General features: G+C 46.9%; 1 protein-coding gene across 6 annotated transcripts in view; it reads left to right on the forward strand.

The window, feature by feature from the left end:
• The first annotated feature begins 5843 nt into the window (after positions 1 to 5843).
• MYZAP (myocardial zonula adherens protein) overlaps positions 5844 to 24356 on the forward strand; it is a 121361-nt gene continuing 102848 nt past the window's right edge. For 5 of the 6 annotated variants that reach the window (XR_015134607.1, XM_086321185.1, XM_086321188.1 and 2 more), the window contains exon 1: positions 14876 to 15011. Coding sequence is in view for 5 of the 6 variants with exons in the window: in XM_086321185.1 (XP_086177311.1) it covers positions 14946 to 15011 (66 nt within the window). In the remaining variant the exon portion in view is untranslated. Of the gene's footprint in view, positions 5929 to 14875; positions 15012 to 24356 lie in introns of those variants that run through there. The other variant, XM_086321186.1, reaches the window with a different exon arrangement.

Here is a 24356-nt window from a genome sequence, read left to right on the forward strand (position 1 = left end):
CCTCAGTTGAGCACGACTCTGAAAGGCCATCCCAGCTGCAGAGGATCCAGCCCCAGGGCTCAGCCAAGGCCTCGCAGATCAGACCCTTACCAGTCCTGCTCCCATCACCCCAGGACTGTGTGTGTCGACTAAAACGATGCACAATGTGCAGGTTAACTTTTATTTGGGAAAAATGAGGACTTCAGCCCAGGAGATAGCGTATCAGATAGCTCTGAGAGACTGCTCCAAAGAGGCAGTGGGGGAAGATCAGCATATGAGATTTTGGTGAAGAGGGAGTTCAGTGCAGTCAAGTGCTTACTTTACAGGAGGTTTTCTGCTAGTTATGAGGAGCTGATGTCACCGTGAAGGAATTGGGTGCTTTTCTAGATATGAAGAGATGCAAGGACTGGGATCATGAAATCAGTTCCTGAGAATATCTGTCTAAAGACCTGTCCCACCAATTTCCCTGGAGCACAGAGTGCCTTGGTCTCCGCTCTGAACTTCTCTCAGGGGCTGTTGAAGGTTGGTAGCTGCAGCAGCGTGGGGTTCAATCTCTGCAGAGGTGGATGGCAGATACCCCTGTTGTTGCTGTTCAGTCACTGGCAAGTGCTCTCGGAAAGTGCCAATTTGTAGTTGACACATGTACCCCTAAAGACCTTCTGCACACAAGCCTACCTCAGAGTGTGTGTCCCAGGGAACCAGGACATGTGGAGGCACAGAGGTATAAAATTACCTAGAATGTTCCAGAAAGGAAAAATAGCCCAAGGCAGCTGCAGTATAGAATGTGGAGGGTGTAGGATTACTCTGCAGATGGTTCCTCCTGCACTGCTTTACTATTATTTTTTATTTATTTGGCTGCATCGGGTCTTAGTTATGATACTTGGAATCTTCGTTGAGTCATCCTGAATCTTTTGTTGTGGTGAATGGGCTCTCTAGATGTGGTGTGTGGGCTCATAATTGTGGTGCACGGGCTTAGTTGTCCCACCAAATGTAGGATCTTAGTTCCCCGACCAGGGATCAAACTCACATCCCCTGCATTGCAAGGTGAACTCTTAACCACTGGACAACAGGGAAGCCCCTCCTCCTGCACTGTGCTCTGAACATTCAGAGATGGACACGTAGCTCCTTTTCTCAGGAATCTAGGCTGTGCCTCTGCCCCACAGAGGCCTGACCTATTATAAGGTTAACTGCTTACAACTTAGGACAAATGGCAGTTTCTAAGCCAAAGGAATAACAACAAAGACATGTTTGGCAATCATTTTATTGATGCTTTTGGAATGTCAAAGCTTACAAGAAACCCTCAGTTACTACATAGACGTGTAGCTCCAGGGAGGTGCCATGACTTCAGGTGAATGCAGATTGAGTCAGGGCCACCACTGGAACCCAGGTCTCCTGTCCACCTGTCCATTGGCCTCTCTACCTCTCCTCGGAGATCAAACCAGTTAATCCTAAAGGAAATCAGTCCTGAATATTCATTGGAAGGACTGATGCTGAAGCTGAAACTCCAATACTTTGGCCACCTGATGCAAAGAACTGACTCATTTGAAAAGACCCTGATGCTGGAAAAGATTGAAGGCAGGAGGAGAAGGGGACAACAGAGGATGAGATCGTTGGATGGTATCACCGACTCAATGGACATAAGTTTGAGAAAGCTCCGGGAGTTGGTGATGGACAGGGAAGCCTGGTGTGCTGCAGTCCATGGGGTCGCAAAAGAGTTGGACATGACCGAGCAACTGAATTGACTGACTTCTCCTCAGGGGGGTTTATACCTAATAACAAATAAGAACTTAAACACTAGCCCATGATGTTTGCTCAAGGGCTATACTGACAGTGACTTGTCCATGTGAGGGCAAATTGCCCCTGAAGAAGATGGTCACCCAGCTTCCCCCAGGGGCTCCCACAGTCCTCCACAAGGCTCCCCACAGTGAGCGTGCTCCTGGTGCCAGGCACATCAAGGCTCAATGTTGTTCCAGAACCTGCTGTACTTCCTTACTCCCTATCAGATCACATCCAGCCGCTTTTCTCCAGCCATGGTCAAGGTGAGTGTGGAAGCCGTAGAGCACTGTCAGGGGGCACTCTGCCTGTCAGGCACCTGCTTGGGATTTAGTCCTGGCTTTTCTTCACCTCACTCCCAGGCTTAGATGGGCCCCTCCCTTCTCTGAGGAAAGGGTTATCGGATAAGCTGACTTCCAGCTAGGGCACTGGTTAGGACCATTAGCCTCAGCACATTAGTCTCTGATAAATGGATGATTCCAACCCAGCACCATATAGGATACCACAGTGCTCAACTTCCGCTGCCCTGTCCTTTCCCGGTGACTTTGCCCTTTGACCTGCCTCTCAGAGCCTGGCAATTATTAACCTGCACAATCAGGCTCTGTGTGAACTTCTCTTTCCAGATAAGGCACCTTTCTTAAAAAGTTGCCCCCGAGCAGGGTCTCCCCAGCTAGGGGTTGTGGTTTGCTGGCTTCCTATGAGTTCCTTGTGTTAGTGATTCCAGTGCGCAGGGAGGGTCCTGTGGTCAGGTAAGCTGGAGAAGCGCTGCGCAGTTTGTTATTTTGGAAAATGCTCCGTTTACTTGAGGGCAAGAAGTCCTACCTTCAATCTGCCTACTTTCATTGAACCTAGATTTTCCCAATTTCACTGAACTGCAGAAATTCTTTTTTTAAAACAGAATACACCTTAACCTCCTTGAGGGAACTTACCCTCACCTCTTTCTGAGCTCAATTTCTCTCATCCATCCTGCGGTTTACAACCGGGCTTTCCTGTCTGGGTCACTCTCCTGGCGTCACTGTTCTGTGTCTCTGCCATGTCCCTTCTGCACACTGGGGTGTGGCCTTGCTCCCTGCTTCTTGTTCCGGTGTGCCTGGAAATAAGGGGGTTTCCTGAGACACGGAACTTACAGTGCTAAAGCCAAAGAAAATCCCAGGCGCCTTGGGACATGTTGGTCTTCTGTACTGAGCCCTGTTTCTTGCCTGCAGCTCCAGGCCTCTCCTGGGATTCCCTGTCCCTGGCCTCAGCCTACCTGGGGCTGTGACCACAAGGTGCTTACATGCCCAGCCTCTCCCTCTCTCTCAGCTAAACCCCATCTCCTCATCAGCACCCACAGGGGGAGTAAGTTCCCCTCTTACTAAGCAGACCCTTAGTGATGCCCCTCTGAGCAGACCCTGTCTGACCTCATCTTATCCACCCTGGATAGACTTGGAAAACCCTAGCACCCCACCCATTCCTCCCCAGGCTCATGCTTCTGACAGGCACAAGGTAGCTAAGTGGCTCTCAGGAGGGGTCATGGCGATTTTGCCACAGCTATGAGAGCGGATGGGGCAGGGGCCACCCTGACATTGTGTGTGGAAGGCCAAGAGCCAGCCTGTCCAGGAAAGAGAAGCTGCAGCCTCCCAGCCCCTGCTCTGTTCCTGTCTGCTCTGCTGCCAGTTGCATGGTTGGGGGGATTGTTACTGTGTTCATCTCTGGACCACAGATGCCCACTCTGATGAGTGAATAGTCTCTGCCATCAGGGTTCACTCATAGAAGAGGAGGGTGATGGAGACACAGGGCTGAGTGAGTGCGAGCAATTGTTAAGTTGTGTTGCATTAAAACCAACAGAGCGATTAATTTGTCCCTTGTTTTTACTGCTGCAAATATTTTTCCATTTCTACCAGTCTTTCCCCAAGCCTTTCTATTTCCAGGGCCTTCTGTGTAGTTCCAGATCAGGAGTTCTTTTGTTCATTAAAGCCCCGACTTATTGGGAGACTGGTGATGTTTGCTTTTGAAGGGGAGGGGAGGAGGTGACCTGCAGAAGGCAGGCAGAAATAGCCATATCACATGGAAGTTTGGACCAGAAGTAGATGTTTTCCCAGATCTGGTGAGCAATGGGTCTCAACAGTATCCCTGTCCGAGGTGCTGCCTTCCCTGGGACCCTGGAAAAAACCTTTCAACCTGTAGAATAATCCTACTTTGTGTCTATTCTGTGCCAGGCATTGTTGTAGATGCTGGGATTAGAGGAGTGAACAAAGCAGATGGAAATCCTGGCTCTTGTAGACCCTGAATCTTAGGGGAGCTAGACAAAAACCAAATGCTCAAGACTTGGGCTTTTATCGCAAAGAGCCATGAAGCCATTGGAAGGGTCTGTACAGAGAGGAGTGTAGATTTAAAAGGATCACGGTAGCCTCTGTGTTACGGATGGAATCACTGTAGTGGGACAGAGGTAGAAAGACCAGTTCAGAGGCTATTTCAAGGATCCAGGGTAGAGGTGATAATGGCTTAAATGTTGTGGATGAAAAGGCTTTAGGTTTTGGAGATGCTTTGGAGGTAAAGCCAGATAGATAAAACGTGAGCTATGAGATTAAAAGGAGAAATCATGGATGACTCCAGGGATTTTGGCCTGAGTAGCTAGAAATATAGTCTTCATTAACTCAACTGGGAAAGGCTATGGCAGGAATAATGTTTTTTGCAGGGGGGAGGGATCTCACACAGAGAGAGCAGAGCCCTCATGTCCTCAACCCCTCCTCTCCCCCCCGCCCCGGGTTTTCAGGCAAGACCACACTGGCCCGCGTGGCTGTGTGTGGGTCAGAAATGGCATCTCTTTTAGTTAGGGAGTTTGAAATAGATGTGTACACACTGCCATTTTAAAATGGATAACCAACAGGGCCCTACTGTATGGCACATGGACCTCTGCTCAATGTTATGTGGCAGCCTGGATGGGAGGGGAGTGTGGGGGGAATGGACACATGTACACGTATGGCTGAGTCCCTTCGCTGTTCATCTGAAACTATCACCACGTTGTTAATCAGTTATCCCCCAAGACTAAATACAAAAAAGTTTAAAAACCTTAAAAAGTTTTATTGGAGATTTTAAAAAAAAGAAAGAAGTGGCAACTCTTCCTCTATCCGACAGCCCTGTGTTGAGGACACGGCTTGTCAAGGGGAACAGCTCCTCTTGCAGCCTGAACCCCTTTCTGTAAACAGCCTTCACAGTCACACCCAGAAGCCCTGCCTGGAGTGACTAGCAGTGTGTCAGAAAGACCGTTATAGCAGGATGGGACCAGATGGCTACCTGGGGCAGTGTCAACTGAGCTTAAAGAAATAACTGTTCGTGTCCCTGTGTCATGTTTTAAAGTACACTGTGTACTCGCCTCAGCAGCTCCAGTGAGCGGAGGCCTACTTGCATGGGTTCATCAGAGGTATAAAGGCAGGAAACAAAATTAAGGAGTATTGTTGGTCTTCTTAGGATTAAAAATAATGAATGCTGTTCTGTTTTGAAGTTACATGATCCTCTTTTATTACATGCTAAGACTAGATAAGTTCTCTATATTAATCTCTCTGTTTTTTGTTTTTTTTTTTTTTCAGAGAAGGGTATTCCCGGCAATGTTGAAGGAAGCATTAACCCTGACTGTTCGTTTTAAATATTTATTTATTTTATTTGCTTATTTTGGCTGTGCCAAGTTTTAGTTGGGGCATTCAAACTCTTAGCTGCAGTGTGTGGGATCTAGGTCCTTGATCAGGGGTTGAACCTGGGCCCCCTGCATTAGGAGCGGGGAGTCCTAGCCACTGGACCTCCAGGGAGTTCCCTATATTAATCTCTCATAATATAGCAAATCAAATATAGGGAAGGAATGGCTTTTCCAAAGGTCTTATATTAGCACCAGTATGGAACACTCAACATACTAGCTTTGAAGAAGTTGTTCCAAATCTAAAGGAGTGTTTCATCTTTTACACTCAGCATTGCCATCAAAATGACCAGGCAATTCGTGGTTTTCTTTAGTTTAAGGGACTTCATGATACACTATAGTCGTATCATTTATATTTTACACTCTCATTCAAACCTCCCAATGACTCTAAGAGGTGGTACTGTTATCTCCTATTTTACAGGAGAGAAGATTAAGACTTGGAGAGTGGAGATGACATGCCCGGGACACGTCAGCTAATGTGTGGCAGAGCCTTAACAGACACTCAGGTTAGTTTGGGTCCAGAGTTCTGTCTATTAAACAATGTTTCCCTGACTCCCCTGATGTGAAGTTCAGAATTCCATAACCCCAGGGTCACAAATTTCTGGAATTTGAAGGGAATAAGGGCATCTACTCTATGCCCTCTTCCCCACCTGCTGCCTGAATTCTCTCTAGTCATCCTTGATGAGATGTCTTCCCCCTGGTCCTTGTAGAAATGCTGGGTGATGGCATAAGAAAAAGTTTGAGAAGCTTATTAGGATGTGAATTTCTGGGTGTCATCTCAGATCCATGAAATCAAGAGTGTCCTTGGATCAGGACCCAGAAATATATTGTTATCAAGACCCCAGGTGGCTCTAGTCGGCAGCCAGGTTTGGAGACCACACTGTAGTGATGGGGAATGCCCTGCCTGCCTCACAAATTGGTCCTGTCTGTCATTTCCATTCTGAGCCATTTCTTTCCTTTATTCCCTCTTCTTGGGTAGCTCTGGCTTATTCCTTAGATTGTATTGAACTGCATCTCCTTGTAGCTTTTACCTACTGGGCCCCATTCGACATTTTGGGTTACACAGAACAAGTTTAACCACTCTGCCACTTGGCAGTGTTTCAAGAATTGAAGTCATCAAACCCCAGCCTCTCCTAGAGGGTCAATTTTCCCAAGTCTGCCACCTACATCTCTCATTATATAGTGTCAAGTTCTTATATCATCTGCGTCATGTTCTTCTGAAATCATTTGGGTGCTCCTTGTTCCTTTAAACTGAGGCACCAGAACCAAAGGCCACTTCCCGGGAGCCAGCATAGTAAGAACTTTCGCTTTTCTGATTCCAGACCCTGCCTTCCTCTAAAGGGATCTTGAAATTAGATGACAAGTACTGGGTCTCCAAGGGGTGGGCCTCTGTGGAGCCACCGAGTTCTGCAGATGACCTTAGTACATGACGCTGCTGAGCCTGTCTCGTGCCCTGTGTTGGCGCAGCTGTTGATTCTGGACACAAGGTGAGGACCGTAGATGTATCCTTGCTGCGTCTTGTCAGATTCTGCTCCTTGTTCCAGCCTCTTGAATTTTGAGGTCCTGCCTCTCCCATCAGTAGATTGAATGTTTCTTCACCTGATTCTTTCAGACTGTCTGTATTATTCACCCTGTTTTCTACCAGACTCTGGTTTAAGATTATTGTTGTTCCAGAGATCTTTACTCTGAGTAGTGACGTATTGTATATCCCTCGGTATATCTGTGTGTGTGTGTGTGTATATATATCTCTCCATATTTTATATAGCTAGAATGGACACAGCTGCTGCTCACCCGATCGTCTCAGTCATCCTTTGCCAGCTCGTGTGTCAGTTTCCCGGCTTTTGTGTAGCTTTGGTGCCAATATTCTGTGCCTATTAGGGACATAGACGTTTCTTGCCCCTAGGGAGTGCCACAAGTATCTGTGAGTTATATTCTCCCTCTGTCCTCCACCCCATGTACCAGAAAATTACCGACTAGCATAGGAGTAAGAAAGTCCAGCTCTTTGGTCTGGCGGCAGGACTAACTGAGGTTCAGTTTACATTCCAGAGCTGTCCATGGGATCAAGATCTGGACTTTATCTAAGACGGTGCCCTTGCTGACTCCTTCCCCTTTCTGAGACCCTACTCCCTTCCTGGTTGCTCCTGAAGGCACCTCCTCAATAATCTCCTCCACAGGGATCCTTGGTTCAGAGTCTGCTTCTGGGAGAAGCTGACCTAAGATGGTGGTCATAGCGTAAACAGATGTTATCAGCTGTTCCACATGAGTATACATATAAACATTTCAAGACTTTTAAATTTTGTTTATTTATTTTTTAAAACATTTATTTATTTGGCTGTACCAGGTCTTAATTGAGTCGTTCAGGATCTTTCACTGCAGCACAAGGACTCTCTAGTTTTGGCGATTGGCCTCAGTAGTTGCTCCACGGCATGTGGGATCTTAGTTCCCCGACCAGGGATTGAACCTGTGTCCCCTGCATTGCAAGGTGGATTCTTAACCACTGGGCCACCAGGGAAGTTCCAGGGCTTTTTAAATTTTTTTTAAAAATCCTTTTTGTAGATTAGCTATTTTAATTTTAGTATAGAGTCAAATACAGGTATAACTCATATATTAACTGATCCAAATAGGATCTACTGAGCAGTCACCACAAAGTCAGTGTCTATTGCAGCAAAACTCCTAAGTTGCTCAGGGAAGCATGAGAGTGGCAGAAGGAGACATTCTTTGTGCCATGTGCTGGGAAAGGCCTCTAATTCCTTTAACATCTCTCACTGCACTTACGCCTTCCCTTCTGTGATTTTTTTTTTTTTTTTGACATTGGGTGGAGCCTGTTTCCTCTTAAAGACAGTCACCAGGCTGTCTTCCTGAAAAAATAAATACATAAGATTTCCGCCTTTGCACCTGCAAGTTTCCTACCACAAGCCCACGGGGCTCCTTGGACAAGCCAGGAGGGTGTCTTCCTCTAGGTGTGCAGGTGTGTCCCTGGGAGTTTAACGCTTGGCAAAGTCCCAGGGCTAAAAAAGGAATCACTTATCCTTTACACATCCATTTTATTTACTGATTCCCCTCCCCTGGGTATCTATGGCACTCCTGATTGACTACTCACTGGGATAATGTAGGATTCACATAAGTCTTCCAACTTTTGATTGGTCGGTAAGTTTTGTTTGATTTTCTGCTTTTTGAATCCATCCTTTCCTTTCCTTTCCATCACTGCTGGGTCCTCCATTTCAGAGTCCCTTTTTCTCTTATCAATACTATTTCCTATCGCTTGTTGGCCTTTTGGCTAAGATCAAGCGTAATACTTACTATTCCCAGGGAGTTCCCTGGCGGTCCAGTGGTAGGAATTAGGGTTTCACTGCCATGGGCTTGGGTTTGATTCCTGATCAGGGAACTAAGATCCCAAAAGCCATATGGTGCAGGCAAAAATTTACAAAAAGAAAGTTGAAAAATAATATTATTCCCATAGACCCAAAAGCACTTGTCCTGTGGTCTCTGCCGTCCAGGCATAATATTCTCTCTGCTGCCCCTTGTGTCACTGCCCTGCTTGTACACCTTCACTTGCCCCCTCGTCACCTGCAGATCGAGTCTCAATTTTATTCAAGGTTTTTACAGTCTAATCCTAGTCTACTTTGCTTGGGCCATTCCTTCCTGTTCTGAGGGTCAAGCTAGAGAGGCAAGCACACATTTCCCAGACCCTCTGATCTCACTGTGTCCTCTGGCCCCCAGTCCAGAATGTCCTAACATTTTCTTCCTCATTCTGTGGGGCCAGCTCCCATGCTGCCTTCTCAGAGGAGCCTTCCTGCTTTCTCCAGCTCAGTGCCTTGAATTCCTTTGTCCTTTGCCCACTACAGTGCTTTGGGCATGCCTCAAGTCTGGCTTCTCTCCCAGTTTAAGAGGTGAGCTGTCAAGGACATGGGCTTCCCTTGTGGCTTAGTGGTAAAGAATCCAATACCAATGCAAGAGATGCAGGAGATGTGGGTTCGGTCCCTGGATTGGGAAGATCCCCTGGAGGAGGAAATGAAAACCTACTCCAGTATTCTTGCCTGGGAAATTTCATGGATGGGGGAGCCTGGTGGGCCACAGTCCATGGGTCACATACAGTCAGACATGACTTAATGACTGAGCAGGATCACACCTCAAGGACATAGAGTCTGAAGCTGTCTTGCCTGGGACTGAAGCTCAGCTCCACCACTTACTAGCATTGTTACCAGTGCTAGTCACTTCCCCTCCCTGTGATGTGATTTCCTCATCTGCAAAATAGGGGACATAATAACACCTTCCTCACTGAGGTGCTGGGAAGGTTCAATGAGACAATGCATTTTAAGCTTCTGAACACAGTCAATGCTGCATAAGTGTTGGCTAAATTCACATCTCTCTTCACAGATTGATTGTGAGTTCCCAGAAAGCAGTGGCTCTCTTACTTCTCTCTGTGTCCCCAGTGCCTGGTACATAGTAGGTGCTTGGTACATATTTGTTCAGTGGATTGGCTTCTTACTAGCCAATGAATTGGGCATTTGTCCGTGAATTAACAGGTGAGCACAGGATTGTTTTCTATGAGTTTTATTCCCCAGAGTGGATGTGCAGCAGGTTCCATCCCCTGTGTCTAGACAGGTTTATAAATTCTGTGTATCTGGGTGACGTGGCTGAGGTATTGGGTTCCTCTCAGTCTGCTTTCCTTATCTCTAGACCCTGTTCTCTGCTTCTCAGACATTCAGTGAATGTGGGGTATTTCTTGTTCTACTTTATCCAAAGGAGCTTTGTAATTCAATACCCTTATCCTTGGGTTGGAAATGTGTCCTTTTTGTGTTGTGAAAAGTTGGTCTCTGTTTGGCATTCAGAACAGGAATATGCCAGGACTTTGAGGTGTTGTGATACCTGAATAGAAGAGGGTAAAAAAAGGGAACCCTCAAAGACAGAAGAGTGAAGAGAGCAAAAATACCAGGAAGCCGGGCATCACCTGGGCTCACCTCCTGTGTGTCCTGTTCCTGATGGGTTCTGCCAAGAAATATGGGTTGTCTTTGCCACTCAGGACTTTGCTGGATAAGTGGGTCCCATCAGAGCTCCTCAGCTAAAAATGCCGATAGAGAGTTTGGAGAGAGCTCAGAAGAGAGCACCACAGATAATTCAGAAAGCAGTTGTTCAGTCGCTAAGTCATGTCCGACTCTTTGTGACCCCATGGACACACCAGGCTTCCCTGTCCATCACTATCTCCCAGAGCTTGCTCAAATTGATGTCCACTGAGTCAGTGATGCCATCCAACCATCTCATTCTCTGTCGCCTCCTTCTCTTCCTGCCTTCAATCTTTCCCAGCATCAGGGCCTTTTTTCAATGTGTCAGCTCTTTGCATCAGGTGGCCAAAGTATTGGAGCCTCAGGCCTTCCAATGAATATTCATTCATTGGAATCAAATCCAGTGTTGATTTACTTTAGGACTGACTGGTTTGACCTCCTTGCAGTCCGAGGAACTGTCAATAGTCTTATTCAGCACCACAATTCAAAAGCATCAATTTTTTGGCACTCAGCCTTCTTTATAGTACAACTCTCACATCCATACATGACTACTGGAAAAACCATGTGCTTATTCGCTCAGTCGTGTCTGACTTTGTGACCCCATGAACAGTAGCCCTCCAGGCTCCTCTGTCCATGGGGATTTTCCAGGCAAGACTACTGGAGTGGTTTGCCATGCCTTTCTCCAGGGAATCGTTCCAACCCAGGGATCAAACCCAGATCTCCAACCCAGGTCTCCCACATTGCAGGCGGATTCTTTACTGCCTGAGCCACCAGGGAAGCCCTGGAAAAACCATAGCTTTGACTATATGGACCTTTGTTGACAAAGTGACATCTCTGCTTTTTACTACTTTGTCTGGGTTTGCCACCACTTTCCTTCCTTTAATTTCATGACTGCAGTCACCGTCCACAGTGATTTTGGAGCCCAAGAAAAGAAAATCTGCCACTCTTTCCATTTTTTCCCCATCTATTTGCCATGAAATGATGGGACCAGATACTATGATCTTAGTTTTTTGAACTCTTTCACTCTCATCAAGAGGCTCTTTAGTTCCTCTTTGCTTTCTGCCATTTGGTTGGTACCATCTGCATTTCTGAGGTTGTTGGTACTTCTCCTGGCAATCTTGATTCCAGTTTGTGATTCATCCAGCCTGGCATTTCTCATGATGTAGTCTGCATATAAGTTAAATAAGCAGGGTGACAATATGCAACCTTGACATACTCAGAAAGCAGAAGCTGAAGGAAATGCGAGAGTAGTCCAGGAGCTGGGATGGGAGGAGGTGCAATCCAGTGACTGATTTCAAGAAAATGAAAGGTGTGTTTATGCAGACATCTAAAATTTTCTACAGCCCTGTGCATCAGCAGAGAAATTTAGGACAGGTTTTAGCCATGTGGCTATTACTGTGGATGGGAAGGTGTGGCAGCTAAGAGAGTTGTGTTACAGTGTCTGTTGCTTCCAGGGCAGTGGCCCTCCTCCGTCACCAGTGCTCAGGGAGGGCCCGGAGGAGGCCGGACCAGTGCTGAAAGGGAGCAAGGTGACTGTCTGCACCAGAGCCTCTGTCCCTGTCCTCACCTCTCACTCCCAACGTCTTCTGGCTGGGCAGAAGTCCTATTTCCTGGACTATGATTTCATTGTGGACTTTTTCCCTTCTCTGCCAGCTCCAGTTTTTCATTGGTTGCTCAGTCCCTACCTGTCTTCCTATTAATATTTTCCTCCTCCTCCTCCTTTCCCACTTTGGGCTCTCCAGTCCCCTCTCTTGCAGTTCCTTAGGTGTTGGCCTGGCATGGATTGGCCGTAGCCTAGGCCAGAGCCTGGCATCTGCCCACCCACAGCTCCTGTAGCCCTTAGTGCCAGCTGGTGTGGGGAACTTACCTGGCTGGGACAGTCCTGGGGACAATCCTGGGGCTCTGGCTGCTTGAGCTGACAAACTGCTTGGAGACTCTCACCTCCATTAGAAGCTGGATTAGAAAGGAGCTTAGTCTTAGTTTTGCTTGACTATGAGTGAGCTGAAGGATTGGTATGTAATATCCTTTTTTTTTTTTTCCCCCCTATTTCTTTATGTGGCTGCACTGTGTGACTTGTGAGATATTATTTCCCAGGTCAGGGGTTGAACCCAGATCTCAGCTATGAAAATACCAAGTCCTAACCACTAGACTACTGGGGAACCCCCTGTAATATCATTTCTTCATTCATCCAACATTTGCTGTGCACTTGCAACATACCAATTACTCTGTAATATTTCTTCACTCATTCAGTGTTTATTGCACATTTACTATGTGCCAATTACTCTATAATATCATTTCTTCACCCATTCATTATTTATTGTGCATTTACTACGTGCCAATTACTGTTCTAGGCACCAGACAGGCTTGGATGTAAGCAAGATCAAGTTTCCACCAAGAGGTCACGAGTGAATACGAAGTCTGCTGCTTTTGTAATGAACTATAATGCAGTACAAAAAGTATTAACAATATGAAAGACTTGGATAGATGGAGGAGAAATGATTCCATAGCCCACCCTTCCTCTCAAATGCTGACTCCATCTTGAGCAATCACTTGGGTGGCTGCCATAATATAAATATACACTGATGCCAGGTTATCTTGGGCCTGTCTGAACAGCAGCCCATTTCCTTTCTCCTCAAGGCAACATAACAACAACATTCACTAGTCTTTTTCTCCTGAGGTAATCATGCAGCTATCTCTAATCCATATTGACTTTCAACAGCCATATTTTGACCACTTCTTTTGGCTTATTTTTATTTTTATTTTTTTATCAAAGTGCTATACCTCTGAAGCTAACACAATGTTGACCACTTTTTATTGGAAGGCAGACCCATCTTTTAGACTCTTTTTTAGAAGGGTGAGTGGATAGAAGGATGCAGGAAGGGTGCAGTAAAAAAAAAAAAGGGGGGGGGCCCTGGAGTTAGAAGACTACAGGTCTAATCCCAGCTATTCACCATTTAACCTAATACCCCTAGGTCTCAGTTCCCTCCTTGGTAAAATGGAGGTGATAATAGTATCCATGCTTTTGGTTATGGTGAGGTTTTGATGAGAAAAGGCATATGCAGCAGGGAAAATGCAGACAGAGCTGGGGTGATGATGATGATGATTGAGATGGTAAAGCACAGGGTGTGTGACATTGGGAAAGCCTGCGTGACATCAGTTAGATTCTCTGGTCTCAGTTTCCTCATCTGCAGAAGGAGCAAATCTTACAGGAGCATCTGGAATTTTGTTCAGCAACATTTCTTATATTCCTTGAGTGTCTTCTGTGTTGGTGCCACACTGGGAATTCAGACTAGGGTGAGTCTGGACCCTTCCCCTCTGGAAGCTCACCACTGGGAAGGGGACAGACACACATATTGATGACTCTAAAGAAGACACGGTCTCAAAAAGCATTGAGATTCACGAGGGTAAGTGTTCAGGGCAGGAGCGTCCTGGAGAGCTTGGTAGGAAGGGAGGGTTTGGGCTTTAAAGCAGCAGCAGCAGCAGCAGCAACAACAGAGAGGGAAAGTCTTCCCCTATTGAGATACATTTGTCCTCAGGATAAATGCCAAACTCTTCAACTAAGCACACCAGGTTCTTCATGATCTGGCCCAGTGCCCTTCTGCGCGCTTTTCTACCATTTGCCCCTTGCACTGTGGTATTTTCAGTTTCTAAAAATTCTACCAAACCTTCTCTTGCCTTTTGCCATCTTTCCACGTAGTTTGTTTTGGCCTGTAATTCCCTCCTCTCTGTGCTAGGGGGCAGCAGAGAGGACAAGCAAGGCACTAGGCTTAGACTGTGGAGTCCATCACAGCTTTGCCACTTTCCGGGCAGTGGGGCATCTGCTCTGTTACTCAGTCTCTCGGTGAGTCAGTGTCCTTATCTGCAAAATGGGAATAGTGCCTATTCAAAGGGTGGTTGTGAGGATTAAATGAGTTAATACATGCAAAGTACTTCCCAGTCAGGGTCGCAGTAACTATTAAACAAACATGAGCAGGTGTAATGAACACTCTATGCCTGGCTTGCTTCTGTGTGTATTTCAGGTCTTACGTTAGTCATCACATCCTCTGGGAAGACTTTTCCTACACAGGCTATTCCTAAGGCCACATTGTGAGCTCCTGTGTGTATCATCTTTTCTACCAAAGCACCGACACCTGTCATTTCTCAGTATCCCCACCAGATTGCAAACTCCACAGGATAAGGGATTGGTGGATTGGTAGATCGTGTTGACTGCTGGGAGGCACTCATGGTAGGCACTCAGTCCTGTCCTAGGACTGACCCTGGGAGGACGCAGAACCGTGGGGGAAGGTTGGTGACCAACTTCTGCTGGGTCTGCGCTCTCCTGAGAAAATGCAGCCTGACAGGTCAGGCGAGTGCGCGGGCCCCGCCCCGGCCCCGCCCCTTGGCCCGGCCTCTGCCCCGCCCCCACCCTGCCCCGCCGGCGCTTGTGGCCTGCGCGGTTCCCGCCCTCCTCGCTTCCCTCTGGCTTATTACACCCGGGAACAGTGCCGCGCCGAACCCGCCACCAACGCCGCTGCTGCGGGATGCTGCGCTCCACGTCCACTGTCACCCTGCTCTCGGGCAGCGGCTCCGGGGCGCCCAGCAGGAGGGTGAGTAGCTAGGATTGGGAGCTGCTGCTGTCCCACTTCCCAGTCCAGCCAGCCCCGCTTGGGGGTCTAGAGATGGAGACGCGCGAAACCGGTCCCTCGGCCCGGACACTCCACCTGGACTCAATTTTAGGTTCTGTCCCAGCTCCGCGAGCAAGCCCCTTCTTTTCTATGCCCCAGAAACACCCCATGGGCTCGAAAGGGGACTTAGGGGACTTTCTGGAATTCCCAGAGATTTCCTCTCCTTTCCTGCCTCCTCTAGCAAGCCAAGTGTATTGATGGCACCGTTTTTAAAAATGCACGGGGAACTTTCTGCATTATCCCTATCTGGAGACTCAAAGGTGATGAATGTCTTTAATCAAACTTTCCTCCTTCCAGAGATAAAAAAAAAAAAAAAAAGGGCCACTTGTGACCACTGGTGATAGAATAACACTGATTTGGAGTGGTCTTAACTAAGGTAGGCTTTATTTTACAAAGTAGAGATTAGGAGCTGGCCACCTTGTAGCCGGGTTGTGGGACCTGGGTTTATACAAGGTGCTTTCTTCTTTCTGATTTAAATACTAGCACAGTGGGCACCATCTCCACCTAGGTTGCCCTTTGGAAGTGCTATTTCTTTGCCATCTTTGTTGCATCTTTTCTCATCGCTCCAGGTGCTCTGTGAAAGAATTGCTAGCCACATCTTTCCCATTTTGTATCTCTTCCAGGACTGGTACCTCAGAGCACACTGCCAGGGCCTTGGTTTGTGCCTTTTTCGTTGTTGTTGTTCAGTCGCTCAGTCATATCCGACTCTTTTCGACCCCATGGACTACAGCACGCCAGGCTTCCCTGTCCTTCATTATCTCCCAGAGCTTGCCCTAACTCATGTCCGTTGAGTTGGTGATGCCATCCAACCATCTCATCCTCTGTTGTTCCCTTCTTCTCCTGCTTTTTATCTTTCCCCGCATCAAGGACTTTTCCAGTGAGTCAGCTCTTTGCATCAGGTGGCCAAAACATTGGAGCTTCAGCTTCAGCATCAGTCCTTCCAATGAATGCTCAGGGCTGATTTCCTTTAGGATGGACTGGTTTGATCTCCTTGTGCCTTGTAGGTTCATCTGTTCACTATGATATTCAGTACTCATCATCTCAGTGCATCATTTCTGTGCTTGAAACTTCTCTAATCTATTTCCCTGTGTCTGTCTGTCTGCTTAGTTGTGTCTGACTCTTTGCACCTCCATGGACTGTAGCCCACCAGGTTCCTTTGCCCATGGAATTTTCCAGGCAAGAATACTGGAATAGGTTGCCATTTCCTCCTCCAGGGGATATTCCTGACCCAGGGATTGAACCCGCATCTCTTGTGTCTCCTGCACTGGCAGGCAGATTCTTTACCATAAGCGCCATCTAGCTCAAACAGTAAAGAATCCACCCTGCAATGCAGGAGACCGCTTGTATGCAGGAGACCACTTCCATGCAGGAGACCCCTTTCATGCAGGAGACGTGGGTTCGATTCTTGGGTTGGGAAGATCCCCTGGAAAAGGAAATGGCTCCTCACTCCAGTATTCTTGCCCGGGAAATCCCCTGGACAGAGGAGCCTGGTGGGTTATAGTCCATGGTGTCGCAAGGGCTGGACACGACTAAGCGACTAAACCACCACCAACTTATTTTCCATATGTTTAGCTAAACAAGTGGCTAAGTCCAAGCCAGGGGCCCCTTTGATACTCCTGTCTGTTTTTTAGTCTTGTAGATGTGCTCACTTTATTTTACATACCTCCCCCAAATGACTAGCAGTCGTCTTCAGTGCTGTTTTTCTTTAGCTCCAGAAGGACTCTGTGTTACTCCTGGGTCTGGGCCAAGTGATAGGTTCCGATGTGTGTGAACACAAGATATTTAAGGTTGATGGAAGCCAATCGTTGGGTTCATAAAGCAAGATTCCTGTTAGGTCCAAGTGGATTTCCAACCACAGTCCTAGCCTTACACCAGGATGGGTATTTGTTTTTTTTTCTGTGGAAATCCTTCTCAGTTGGAACATAATTATGATTGAGAAAGAATGAAGTTACTGCAAAGCCAGCCCTGAGCTTGGACAGGATCCTGTGTGGGACCAGATTGTGTGAAATTGTCTAGGTCCCCTTCCAGAGTGGATACTCGTTGAGTGGCTAGAGTGATGTGGGTGGATGCAAATGTGATTAGTATAGTAGATAACCTTTCTGAAGATTTTTTTCTCAAATATTTACTTTCAAGTATTTCTTTAGCTATACATACTGTGGTGTCTGATGGAATGAACACACTGTTGAGAAGGCTTTGCCCTTTGAGTAAGACATCTGAAATACTTTGGTCTGAAGTGGTCAGTGCCCTGAATCAGACCATGTAAGGCTACTACTTTGAGCACATGGGTATTTGCTCTGCAAAGAAGATAACTAAAGATTTCCTTGTGATTTCCAACTCTGTTCAGAATTTGCAAATGGCATTGGTACTGTGTGTGCTTGTAAAAACTGTGATCTTTGATTGATTAATTGATTTTTAAGCAATGCTTATAGACCTTCTGTGTGATGAAGGGTCAGATATTGGGGTCCACTCTACCTGGGTATAGACATTTGTCCCAGACTGCCATCATACAGAGTGATGGTTGTAATAGTAGGGTAGAGTGTTGACAGGTTGCATGGAAGCTAAAAGGAAAGGTTCTTCTTGAGGCTTCTGAGGAAGGCCTCCCTCTGCAGCAGACATTTGTGTTTAGTCTTGCAGGATGGAGCGAGACTTTGTAAGGCGAGTGACATCATTGACATACTGAAAAAAGGAAGTATCATTTCTTCTAAATGGAACTGTTGGCATATACTGTTTAACAGTGATGTATTAGACCTGCTTTAGGGCAAAACACTTATTTTTTTTGGATAAACAAGGGTAGGATGTCTTAAAAATAAAGTTGCAGACCAAACAAGTGGAAAGTGTTCCCTAAGTTGAAAGTTTTTCAGTAAACTCTATATTGTTCTGTCTTTCCTCTGTGATATGCCACGAGCGATGGCCTTGTGCAGTAAAACGCTAGCCATTAAAATAACATTTCTGTTTCATCCCAAGAGCTTACCAAATTAGGGACTGCTGGGGAACCGGGATGTATCCGGCCAGGCCTTCAGGCCAACCAGAAATGGTGGTGACAGCTGACACTGAGCAGGGAGTTCTCGGAGTCAGCTGCCCAGGGTGGTGCGGCCAGACCAGACTGTCACTAGTTACCCTTCGTTTAATAGCTGCCACCTACAATTTGTACCTCCTTCTTATCTGAAATCTCTCAAGGGGGGAAAAAAAAACACCAAACAGATGGGAGAGTAATGTCTGTCAGCTGATAAACCTCTGAGAGGCATTTATGGATGCCAACCAACAGGGGTTGTAAAGTTAAAAAAAAAATCTGCCTTCGTACCTGTTGTGCACTAAAAATAGTTTTATCTATGGCAACAGCAGGAAGATAAATTGGCTGGAGAATAACCATAGATAGATTGAGATGACCTTGGAGCATGGGAGAAAATGTTTTAAAAAATATTGACATTGCTTTGTGATTTTGAAAGGAATTTTGTAAATGCAGTTAATCACACTGAATGAAGCTTTGCAGTGGAAGGGCAGTTGTGTGGCCAGGGTATGTGCTTTGGGGGGGAAGGCATTTTTGCTTGGCACAGCCAAATATTACTGGTTTAGCAGTTTGGTGAGGGTGGTGTGAGATGATAGACTTGTCAAGGGTTCCCCCAGCATCACACTGTGTTGTAATAGGAGACTATTGACTGGTGTTATTGGTGTCATGGCCCCTCCATGGCACATTAAAAAATGAAACCAAATCCAGGAAGGCCAGAGGGCAAGGACTGTCTCCTGGCCTGCTTTTGCCAGTAATTTTTGTATTTGGCAGAGTCTTCCTCTGTTAAAAACTGGAATGGGCTGGCCAGTCATCACTTCCTCACTCAGGCAGTACTCTCCTGGGTCCCATTTCTGTCTGATTGACTCAAAGAATTCTCCTTAGCTGGCCAGGGAATGGATCAGACAGGTGTTTACCTCACTTCCTTTTCCTTTCACAGAAACATCTGTGAGCATAACTTCCATATTGTCCTACTGGGCTCTGAGGAAGGGACGCAGAGCATTGTGGGAACTCAGCGTCTGGTGGAAGGAAGCTGGCTGCAGCCTTCCCCAGGGAGGGGGTTGGCAGGGGGCCTGCAGTACCCAGAAGACTGGCTGGCTGCTCTCCTGGGCCCTCCTGAGCCCAGTTGAGGAGTTTTAGAACCTGGTTTCCCCAGGATTCAGCCAAAGACCCTCTGCCACTCAGAACTAATAGTTATATGCTCAGAAAAAAAAAGTGTCCTGACTTCTCTGCTTTGGTTCACTCATCTCGCTGTGTCAGGTGTAGGATGAAGAGACCTGAGTTCTGAGGAGTCTTAAGGAAATCTGAGATCCAGAGGCTGGTGTTACCACTGAGCTTCTGGTCACTTATGAAACCTTTTCACATCAGCCTCAAAAATTGTAGAGCTGAACACAGGGAGTTGTGGGTCCTGGGCCAATTAACCAGAGACCAAGTTGAAATGTTTTGATTTAAAGGACTTTCAGCAATTATGTGCCTTACTTGTTGTTCCTGCAGTCGTGTCTCTCAGCCAAAAACGGTCCCCATCTCAACCGGCACACAGGATAGTAACACAGAGGTGTTTGCCTCTTTTCCCTCCTTAGATAAGTGATATTTCCTGAATATCAGTCACACTGTTGACTGTTTTTTGTATTTTAAGGCCAGTGTGTCTCTCTAAAATGCAGAATCCAGCTACATAACTCTTCTGCTTTAAGAGCTCCTTCGGTATTGCCAGGAACAAGTACAAACCCCTAATTTAGCACCCAGGGCCTTCTGATCTGGCCTTTGCCCTCCCCACCCCCTCCTCACGAATACTCTTTGCAGGTGTACCAAATTACTTTCTGTTCCCCAAGATTTTGATGCTGTTCCTCACCTCTGCCATTTTTCATGCCTCTTTTCTGATGAAGGGTCAGCTCCTCTGGGAAGCCTGCCTGAACCCCCTCTTCTGTATTCCCCTAGAGGCTCGTGACTCTCATCATTGCTCCTACCTATGATTAACTACTAGAGGAGAAGGTTTAAGGACCCTCCCTTCCCAGGCCTGGTGTAATAGGTGCTTCGAAAGAAGAGTGTCCCCAGGGTCCTCAAATAGCCATACTTGACACTGAGTTGGCAAATGGGAAAACAGGAAGAGACGCTTGGAATGAAGCCAGCCCATGACCTCTGGTCCACCTGGGCAGGAAGCAGGTGCCCTGTGGATGGGAGTGTCTGCCTGGGTGAGGAGCTTCACAGCTCTGGGAAGGCCTCCAAGTAGTCCAGGTGCCTGATCCTGTTGTACTGTCGGAGTTTCATTCCTTTGGTTAGGTCAGTGGTTCCACTCTGGTTACGCATGGAATACCAAGAAGCTTAAAATCCTCCACCTAGGCCCCACCCCAGGCCATCTAGATGAGAACCTTGAAAAGTAGAGAATGACATCAGCATTGCTTAGGAAGCTTCCCCGGGTGATTCTAATATGTGGCCAAGGATCAGAACTCCTCCTTCCAGGGTTGCTCTCTCAGACAGCTTTCTTGGACATGCAGGCAATCCTGGGTCCATGTTCTGGAAGGTCCCTTTGGCTTTTTGGAAAGGCATGATGGAGGTGGGGGCAGGATGGGAGAGTCCTAACATGCTAGGACTCTGGTGTCTTTGTGTGCATTCATTTACCTGTGATTTCTCTCTGGGTCTTGGCATTTGGGGCACATGGTAAGCCTGGTACAGAAGAGCCAGCTAGAACAAGAGGGAGAAGTCACTGTCCTCCTACTTAGGAATTTTGTCTGGAATCAGCTGTGACAGGAAAGTGGGTGCCAGGACACTTTACACCACCTGGAAGAAAGTATGGAGATCAGGGTGGGCAAGTGATGACCCCATAGTCAGACCCAGCCCTTGGCCTCTTTTGTATACTCTGAGCCAAGAATGGTTTTACAGGGCCTGCAGACCCTCAGTATTTGCTATCTGGCCCTTTACAGAAAAAGTGTACCTCGCCCTGATGTAGATGGTCAGGCCTGCAAGCTCAGGGTCAAAGCAAAGCTTAAGAGTCCTCCTCCAGACGGGGCGGGCCCAGTTCCACCTGCATGTCCCAGAGATTTTAATGCTTGTGCTGAGCAGAGACTGCCCTCCCAGCCACAGCCATAGTGGCCACACCATCTGTTGTTAGGTGGAGCTGAGCAGGGAGCCACGGTCACAGAGTGGACTGCGCCCGAGGGAAATGTAAATGCACTTGGCTCATTTCTGTAGGGAAATCCATGTTTGTAAACTGATGAGCAAACCCAGCACCTCCCTGTGTCATCTTCTCCACCCCTTTTTATTTGAGATGGGCAGCTCTCCCTCAGGTGAGCCTGGATACTGAAGCTGAGAGCGTGAGGGTACGTGGATGGCAGAGTCCCCGCTAGACAGGGACCAGTCCTCTGCCTCCACAGAGTGGGTCAGAAATAAGTCCCCAGAGGCCTGCTTACCTCCCAGGCGCCCTGATTGCAGACAAGGGCTCAGTTGTGGATCTTCTTGTGGAGGAGGCTTGAATGCTCGCTGCCCTTCTCCTGCTGTCCTCCTGTGGGGATTGGCTTGAAGAAAGTGGAAGGCTCTCTGGGGAGTGTCAGGCACATTCTCCTTACTGTGTTTTAGTTCAACCTAGAAAGAAGCCCATACTGACATTTACTGAGCAAGGGCCTATGACATGTTGATCCTGTGCTGAGTGCTGTAAGGGCTACACAAGCAGTTAGGTACAAAGCCTGCTTGGGAACCCTATTTTTTCCCTTCCGGTCCATGCTGTAGGGTGTGGAACATAATAGGAAGTACTCAATAATTGCTGTTGAATCACTGAACTCAGATTTGAGCAATAGTCCTTTCCTCTAGAAATTTAAATGGCTCCCCGATGGCTTCCCTTAGAGGCCTTGCTTCGCTGTCAGGCATCTGTAGGCTGTTAAGAGTTTGGCCCCTACTTGTGTGGCCATTTTCTTCTCCCGATATTGCTCAGGCTGTGGGCCCATTTACCATTCTCAGAACATGCCCTGTTTGTGTCTTTGGCCCGTCTGGAATGAATGCCTCGTGGCTCAGAGGGTAAAGCGTCTGCCTGCAATGCAAGAGACCTGGGTTCGATCCCTGGGTCGGGAAGATTCCCTGGAGAAGGAAATGGCAACCCAGTCCAGTATTGTTGCCTGGAGAATCCCTTGGACGGAGGAGCCTGATGGGCTACAGTCCATGGGATCGCAAATAGTCGGACACGATTGAGTGACTTCACTTCTTCACTTCATTCTGATGATGGATTCTCCCAACATCATTGACCTGGGAAGTCCTTTCTGTCCTTCTATACGCAGTTCACATGTCATCTCTAGAACCTTTCTGATATACTCCACCTCCAGTTAGATGACTGTTCTCCTCCTTAAATTCCCAGGGTAAAAAATGATTTACTGAAAGCTACATATGTGCCAGAAACTATTCTAAGCCCTTTTCACGTATTAGTTTATTAAAGCCTAGCCACAGGGACTGGTCCAGTGGTTAAGACTCCATGCTTCTACTGCAGAGGGCATGAGTTAGATCTTTGGTTGGGGAACTAAGATCCTTCATGCTACTCAGTGTGGCCAAAAAAAAAAAAAAAACAAAACAATCCTTGCGAAAATCCCAGGAGAGTCGTTTCTGCACTATTGTTAACTGAGTTTTACAACGGAAGTAACTGAAACAATAAAGATGGAGTAGCCTGGAAAATCCCATGGACAAAGGAGCCCAGTATGCTGTAGTCCATGGGGTTGCTCAGAGTCAGACACGACTGAGCGACTTCCCTTTCACTTTTCACTTTCATGCACTGGAGAAGGAAATGGCAACCCACTCCAGTGTTCTTGCCTGGAGAATCCCAGGGACAGGGGAGCCTAGTGGGGTGCCGTCTATGGGGTCGCACAGAGTCGGACACGACTGAAGTGACTTAGCAGCAGCAGCAGCTTTCCAAAGGTTTCACAGCTAGTAGGTGTCAGAGTCAGAATCAGAATTGAAACCCAGAAGTGCAGTTCCATATGCCTTAACCACACTACCCTGTCTGCCCAGTATTGTATTGGTTGTGATATTGCCTTGTGTGGTTATGTTTCTGGATGATGAGCCTTTTTGGGTAGAGCTCTTTTTTTTTCCATATTGGTACCCTCATAGCCCTTAAGTGTTTTACAAGTGGTGGGTGCTCAGTGCTTGAAGTACACTGAGTCCATCTTCTTGTTTTTGATCCACTGGAAGGGACCTTTGATTTCAAGGATGGCAAGTCCAGGACTAGTGTTCAGGGTAAATAAGATTCAGCTCCCCACAATGTTCAGAACACAAGGTGGAGCCAGCTTCTGTGGGAACCCCTGGGATCAACTACCTTACCTGCCTCTCAGATACTGTCCAACCTGGGCTACTCTGGGTATTATGTACCTGAGTGTCAGGAAACCATGAAAGTGAGCATCATCAAATGCTCAGAGAGATAAGCCTTGATCTGCCTTGATCTTACCCAGGGGGAGATTTTCCCATGGGGAGATTCCTCGAAGTGAATGACTAATGGAGGTCAGCTCTACAGGGTCAGCCTGTCGGGTACATTCAGGGGTTACTTAGTACTTCTACCCAAAGCAATCTATAGATTTAATGCAATCCCGATCAAGTTACCAATGGTATTTTTCACAGAACTAGAACAAATACCTTCACAATTTGTATGGAAATACAAACAACTTCAAATAGCCAAAGCAATCTTGAGAAAGAAGAATGGAACTGGAGGAATCAACCTGCTTGATTTCAGACTATACTACAAAGCTACAGTCATCAAGACAGTATGGTACTGGCACAAAGACAGAAATATAGATCAATGGAACAAACTAGAGAGCCCAGAGATAAATCCATGCACCTATGGACACCTTATCTTTGACAAAAGAGGCAAAAATATAAAATGGAGAAAAGACAATCTCTTTAACAAGTGGTGCTGGGAAAACTGGTCAACCATCTATAAAATAAAAAAACTAGAACACTTTCTAACACAATACACAAAAATAAACTCAAAATGGATTAACAATTTAAATGCAAGACCAGAAACTATAAAACTCCTAGAGGAAAACATAGGCAAAACACTCTGTGACATAAATCACAGCAAGATCCTCTATGACCCATCTCCCAGAGTAATGGAAATAAAAGTAAAAATTAAAAAAAAAAAAAATTCAGAGCACCTTTTAGACCTGTGGGATGTTCTCTTTGCTGCTCTTGAAACAGTCCTGTGGGTCTAGGAAGGATTGAGGACCTCCCCCGCCTCCGCCCCATCTGATATGTGCTGTGCTGTGCAAAGTTGCCTGAATCATGTCCAACACTTCGCG

This window comes from Bos grunniens, chromosome 10 (genome assembly GCF_055505025.1).
Source record: "Bos grunniens cultivar Pamir isolate PY7600 chromosome 10, Bosgru_T2T1.0, whole genome shotgun sequence".
In the NCBI taxonomy this organism is placed as follows: Eukaryota; Metazoa; Chordata; class Mammalia; order Artiodactyla; family Bovidae; genus Bos; species Bos grunniens.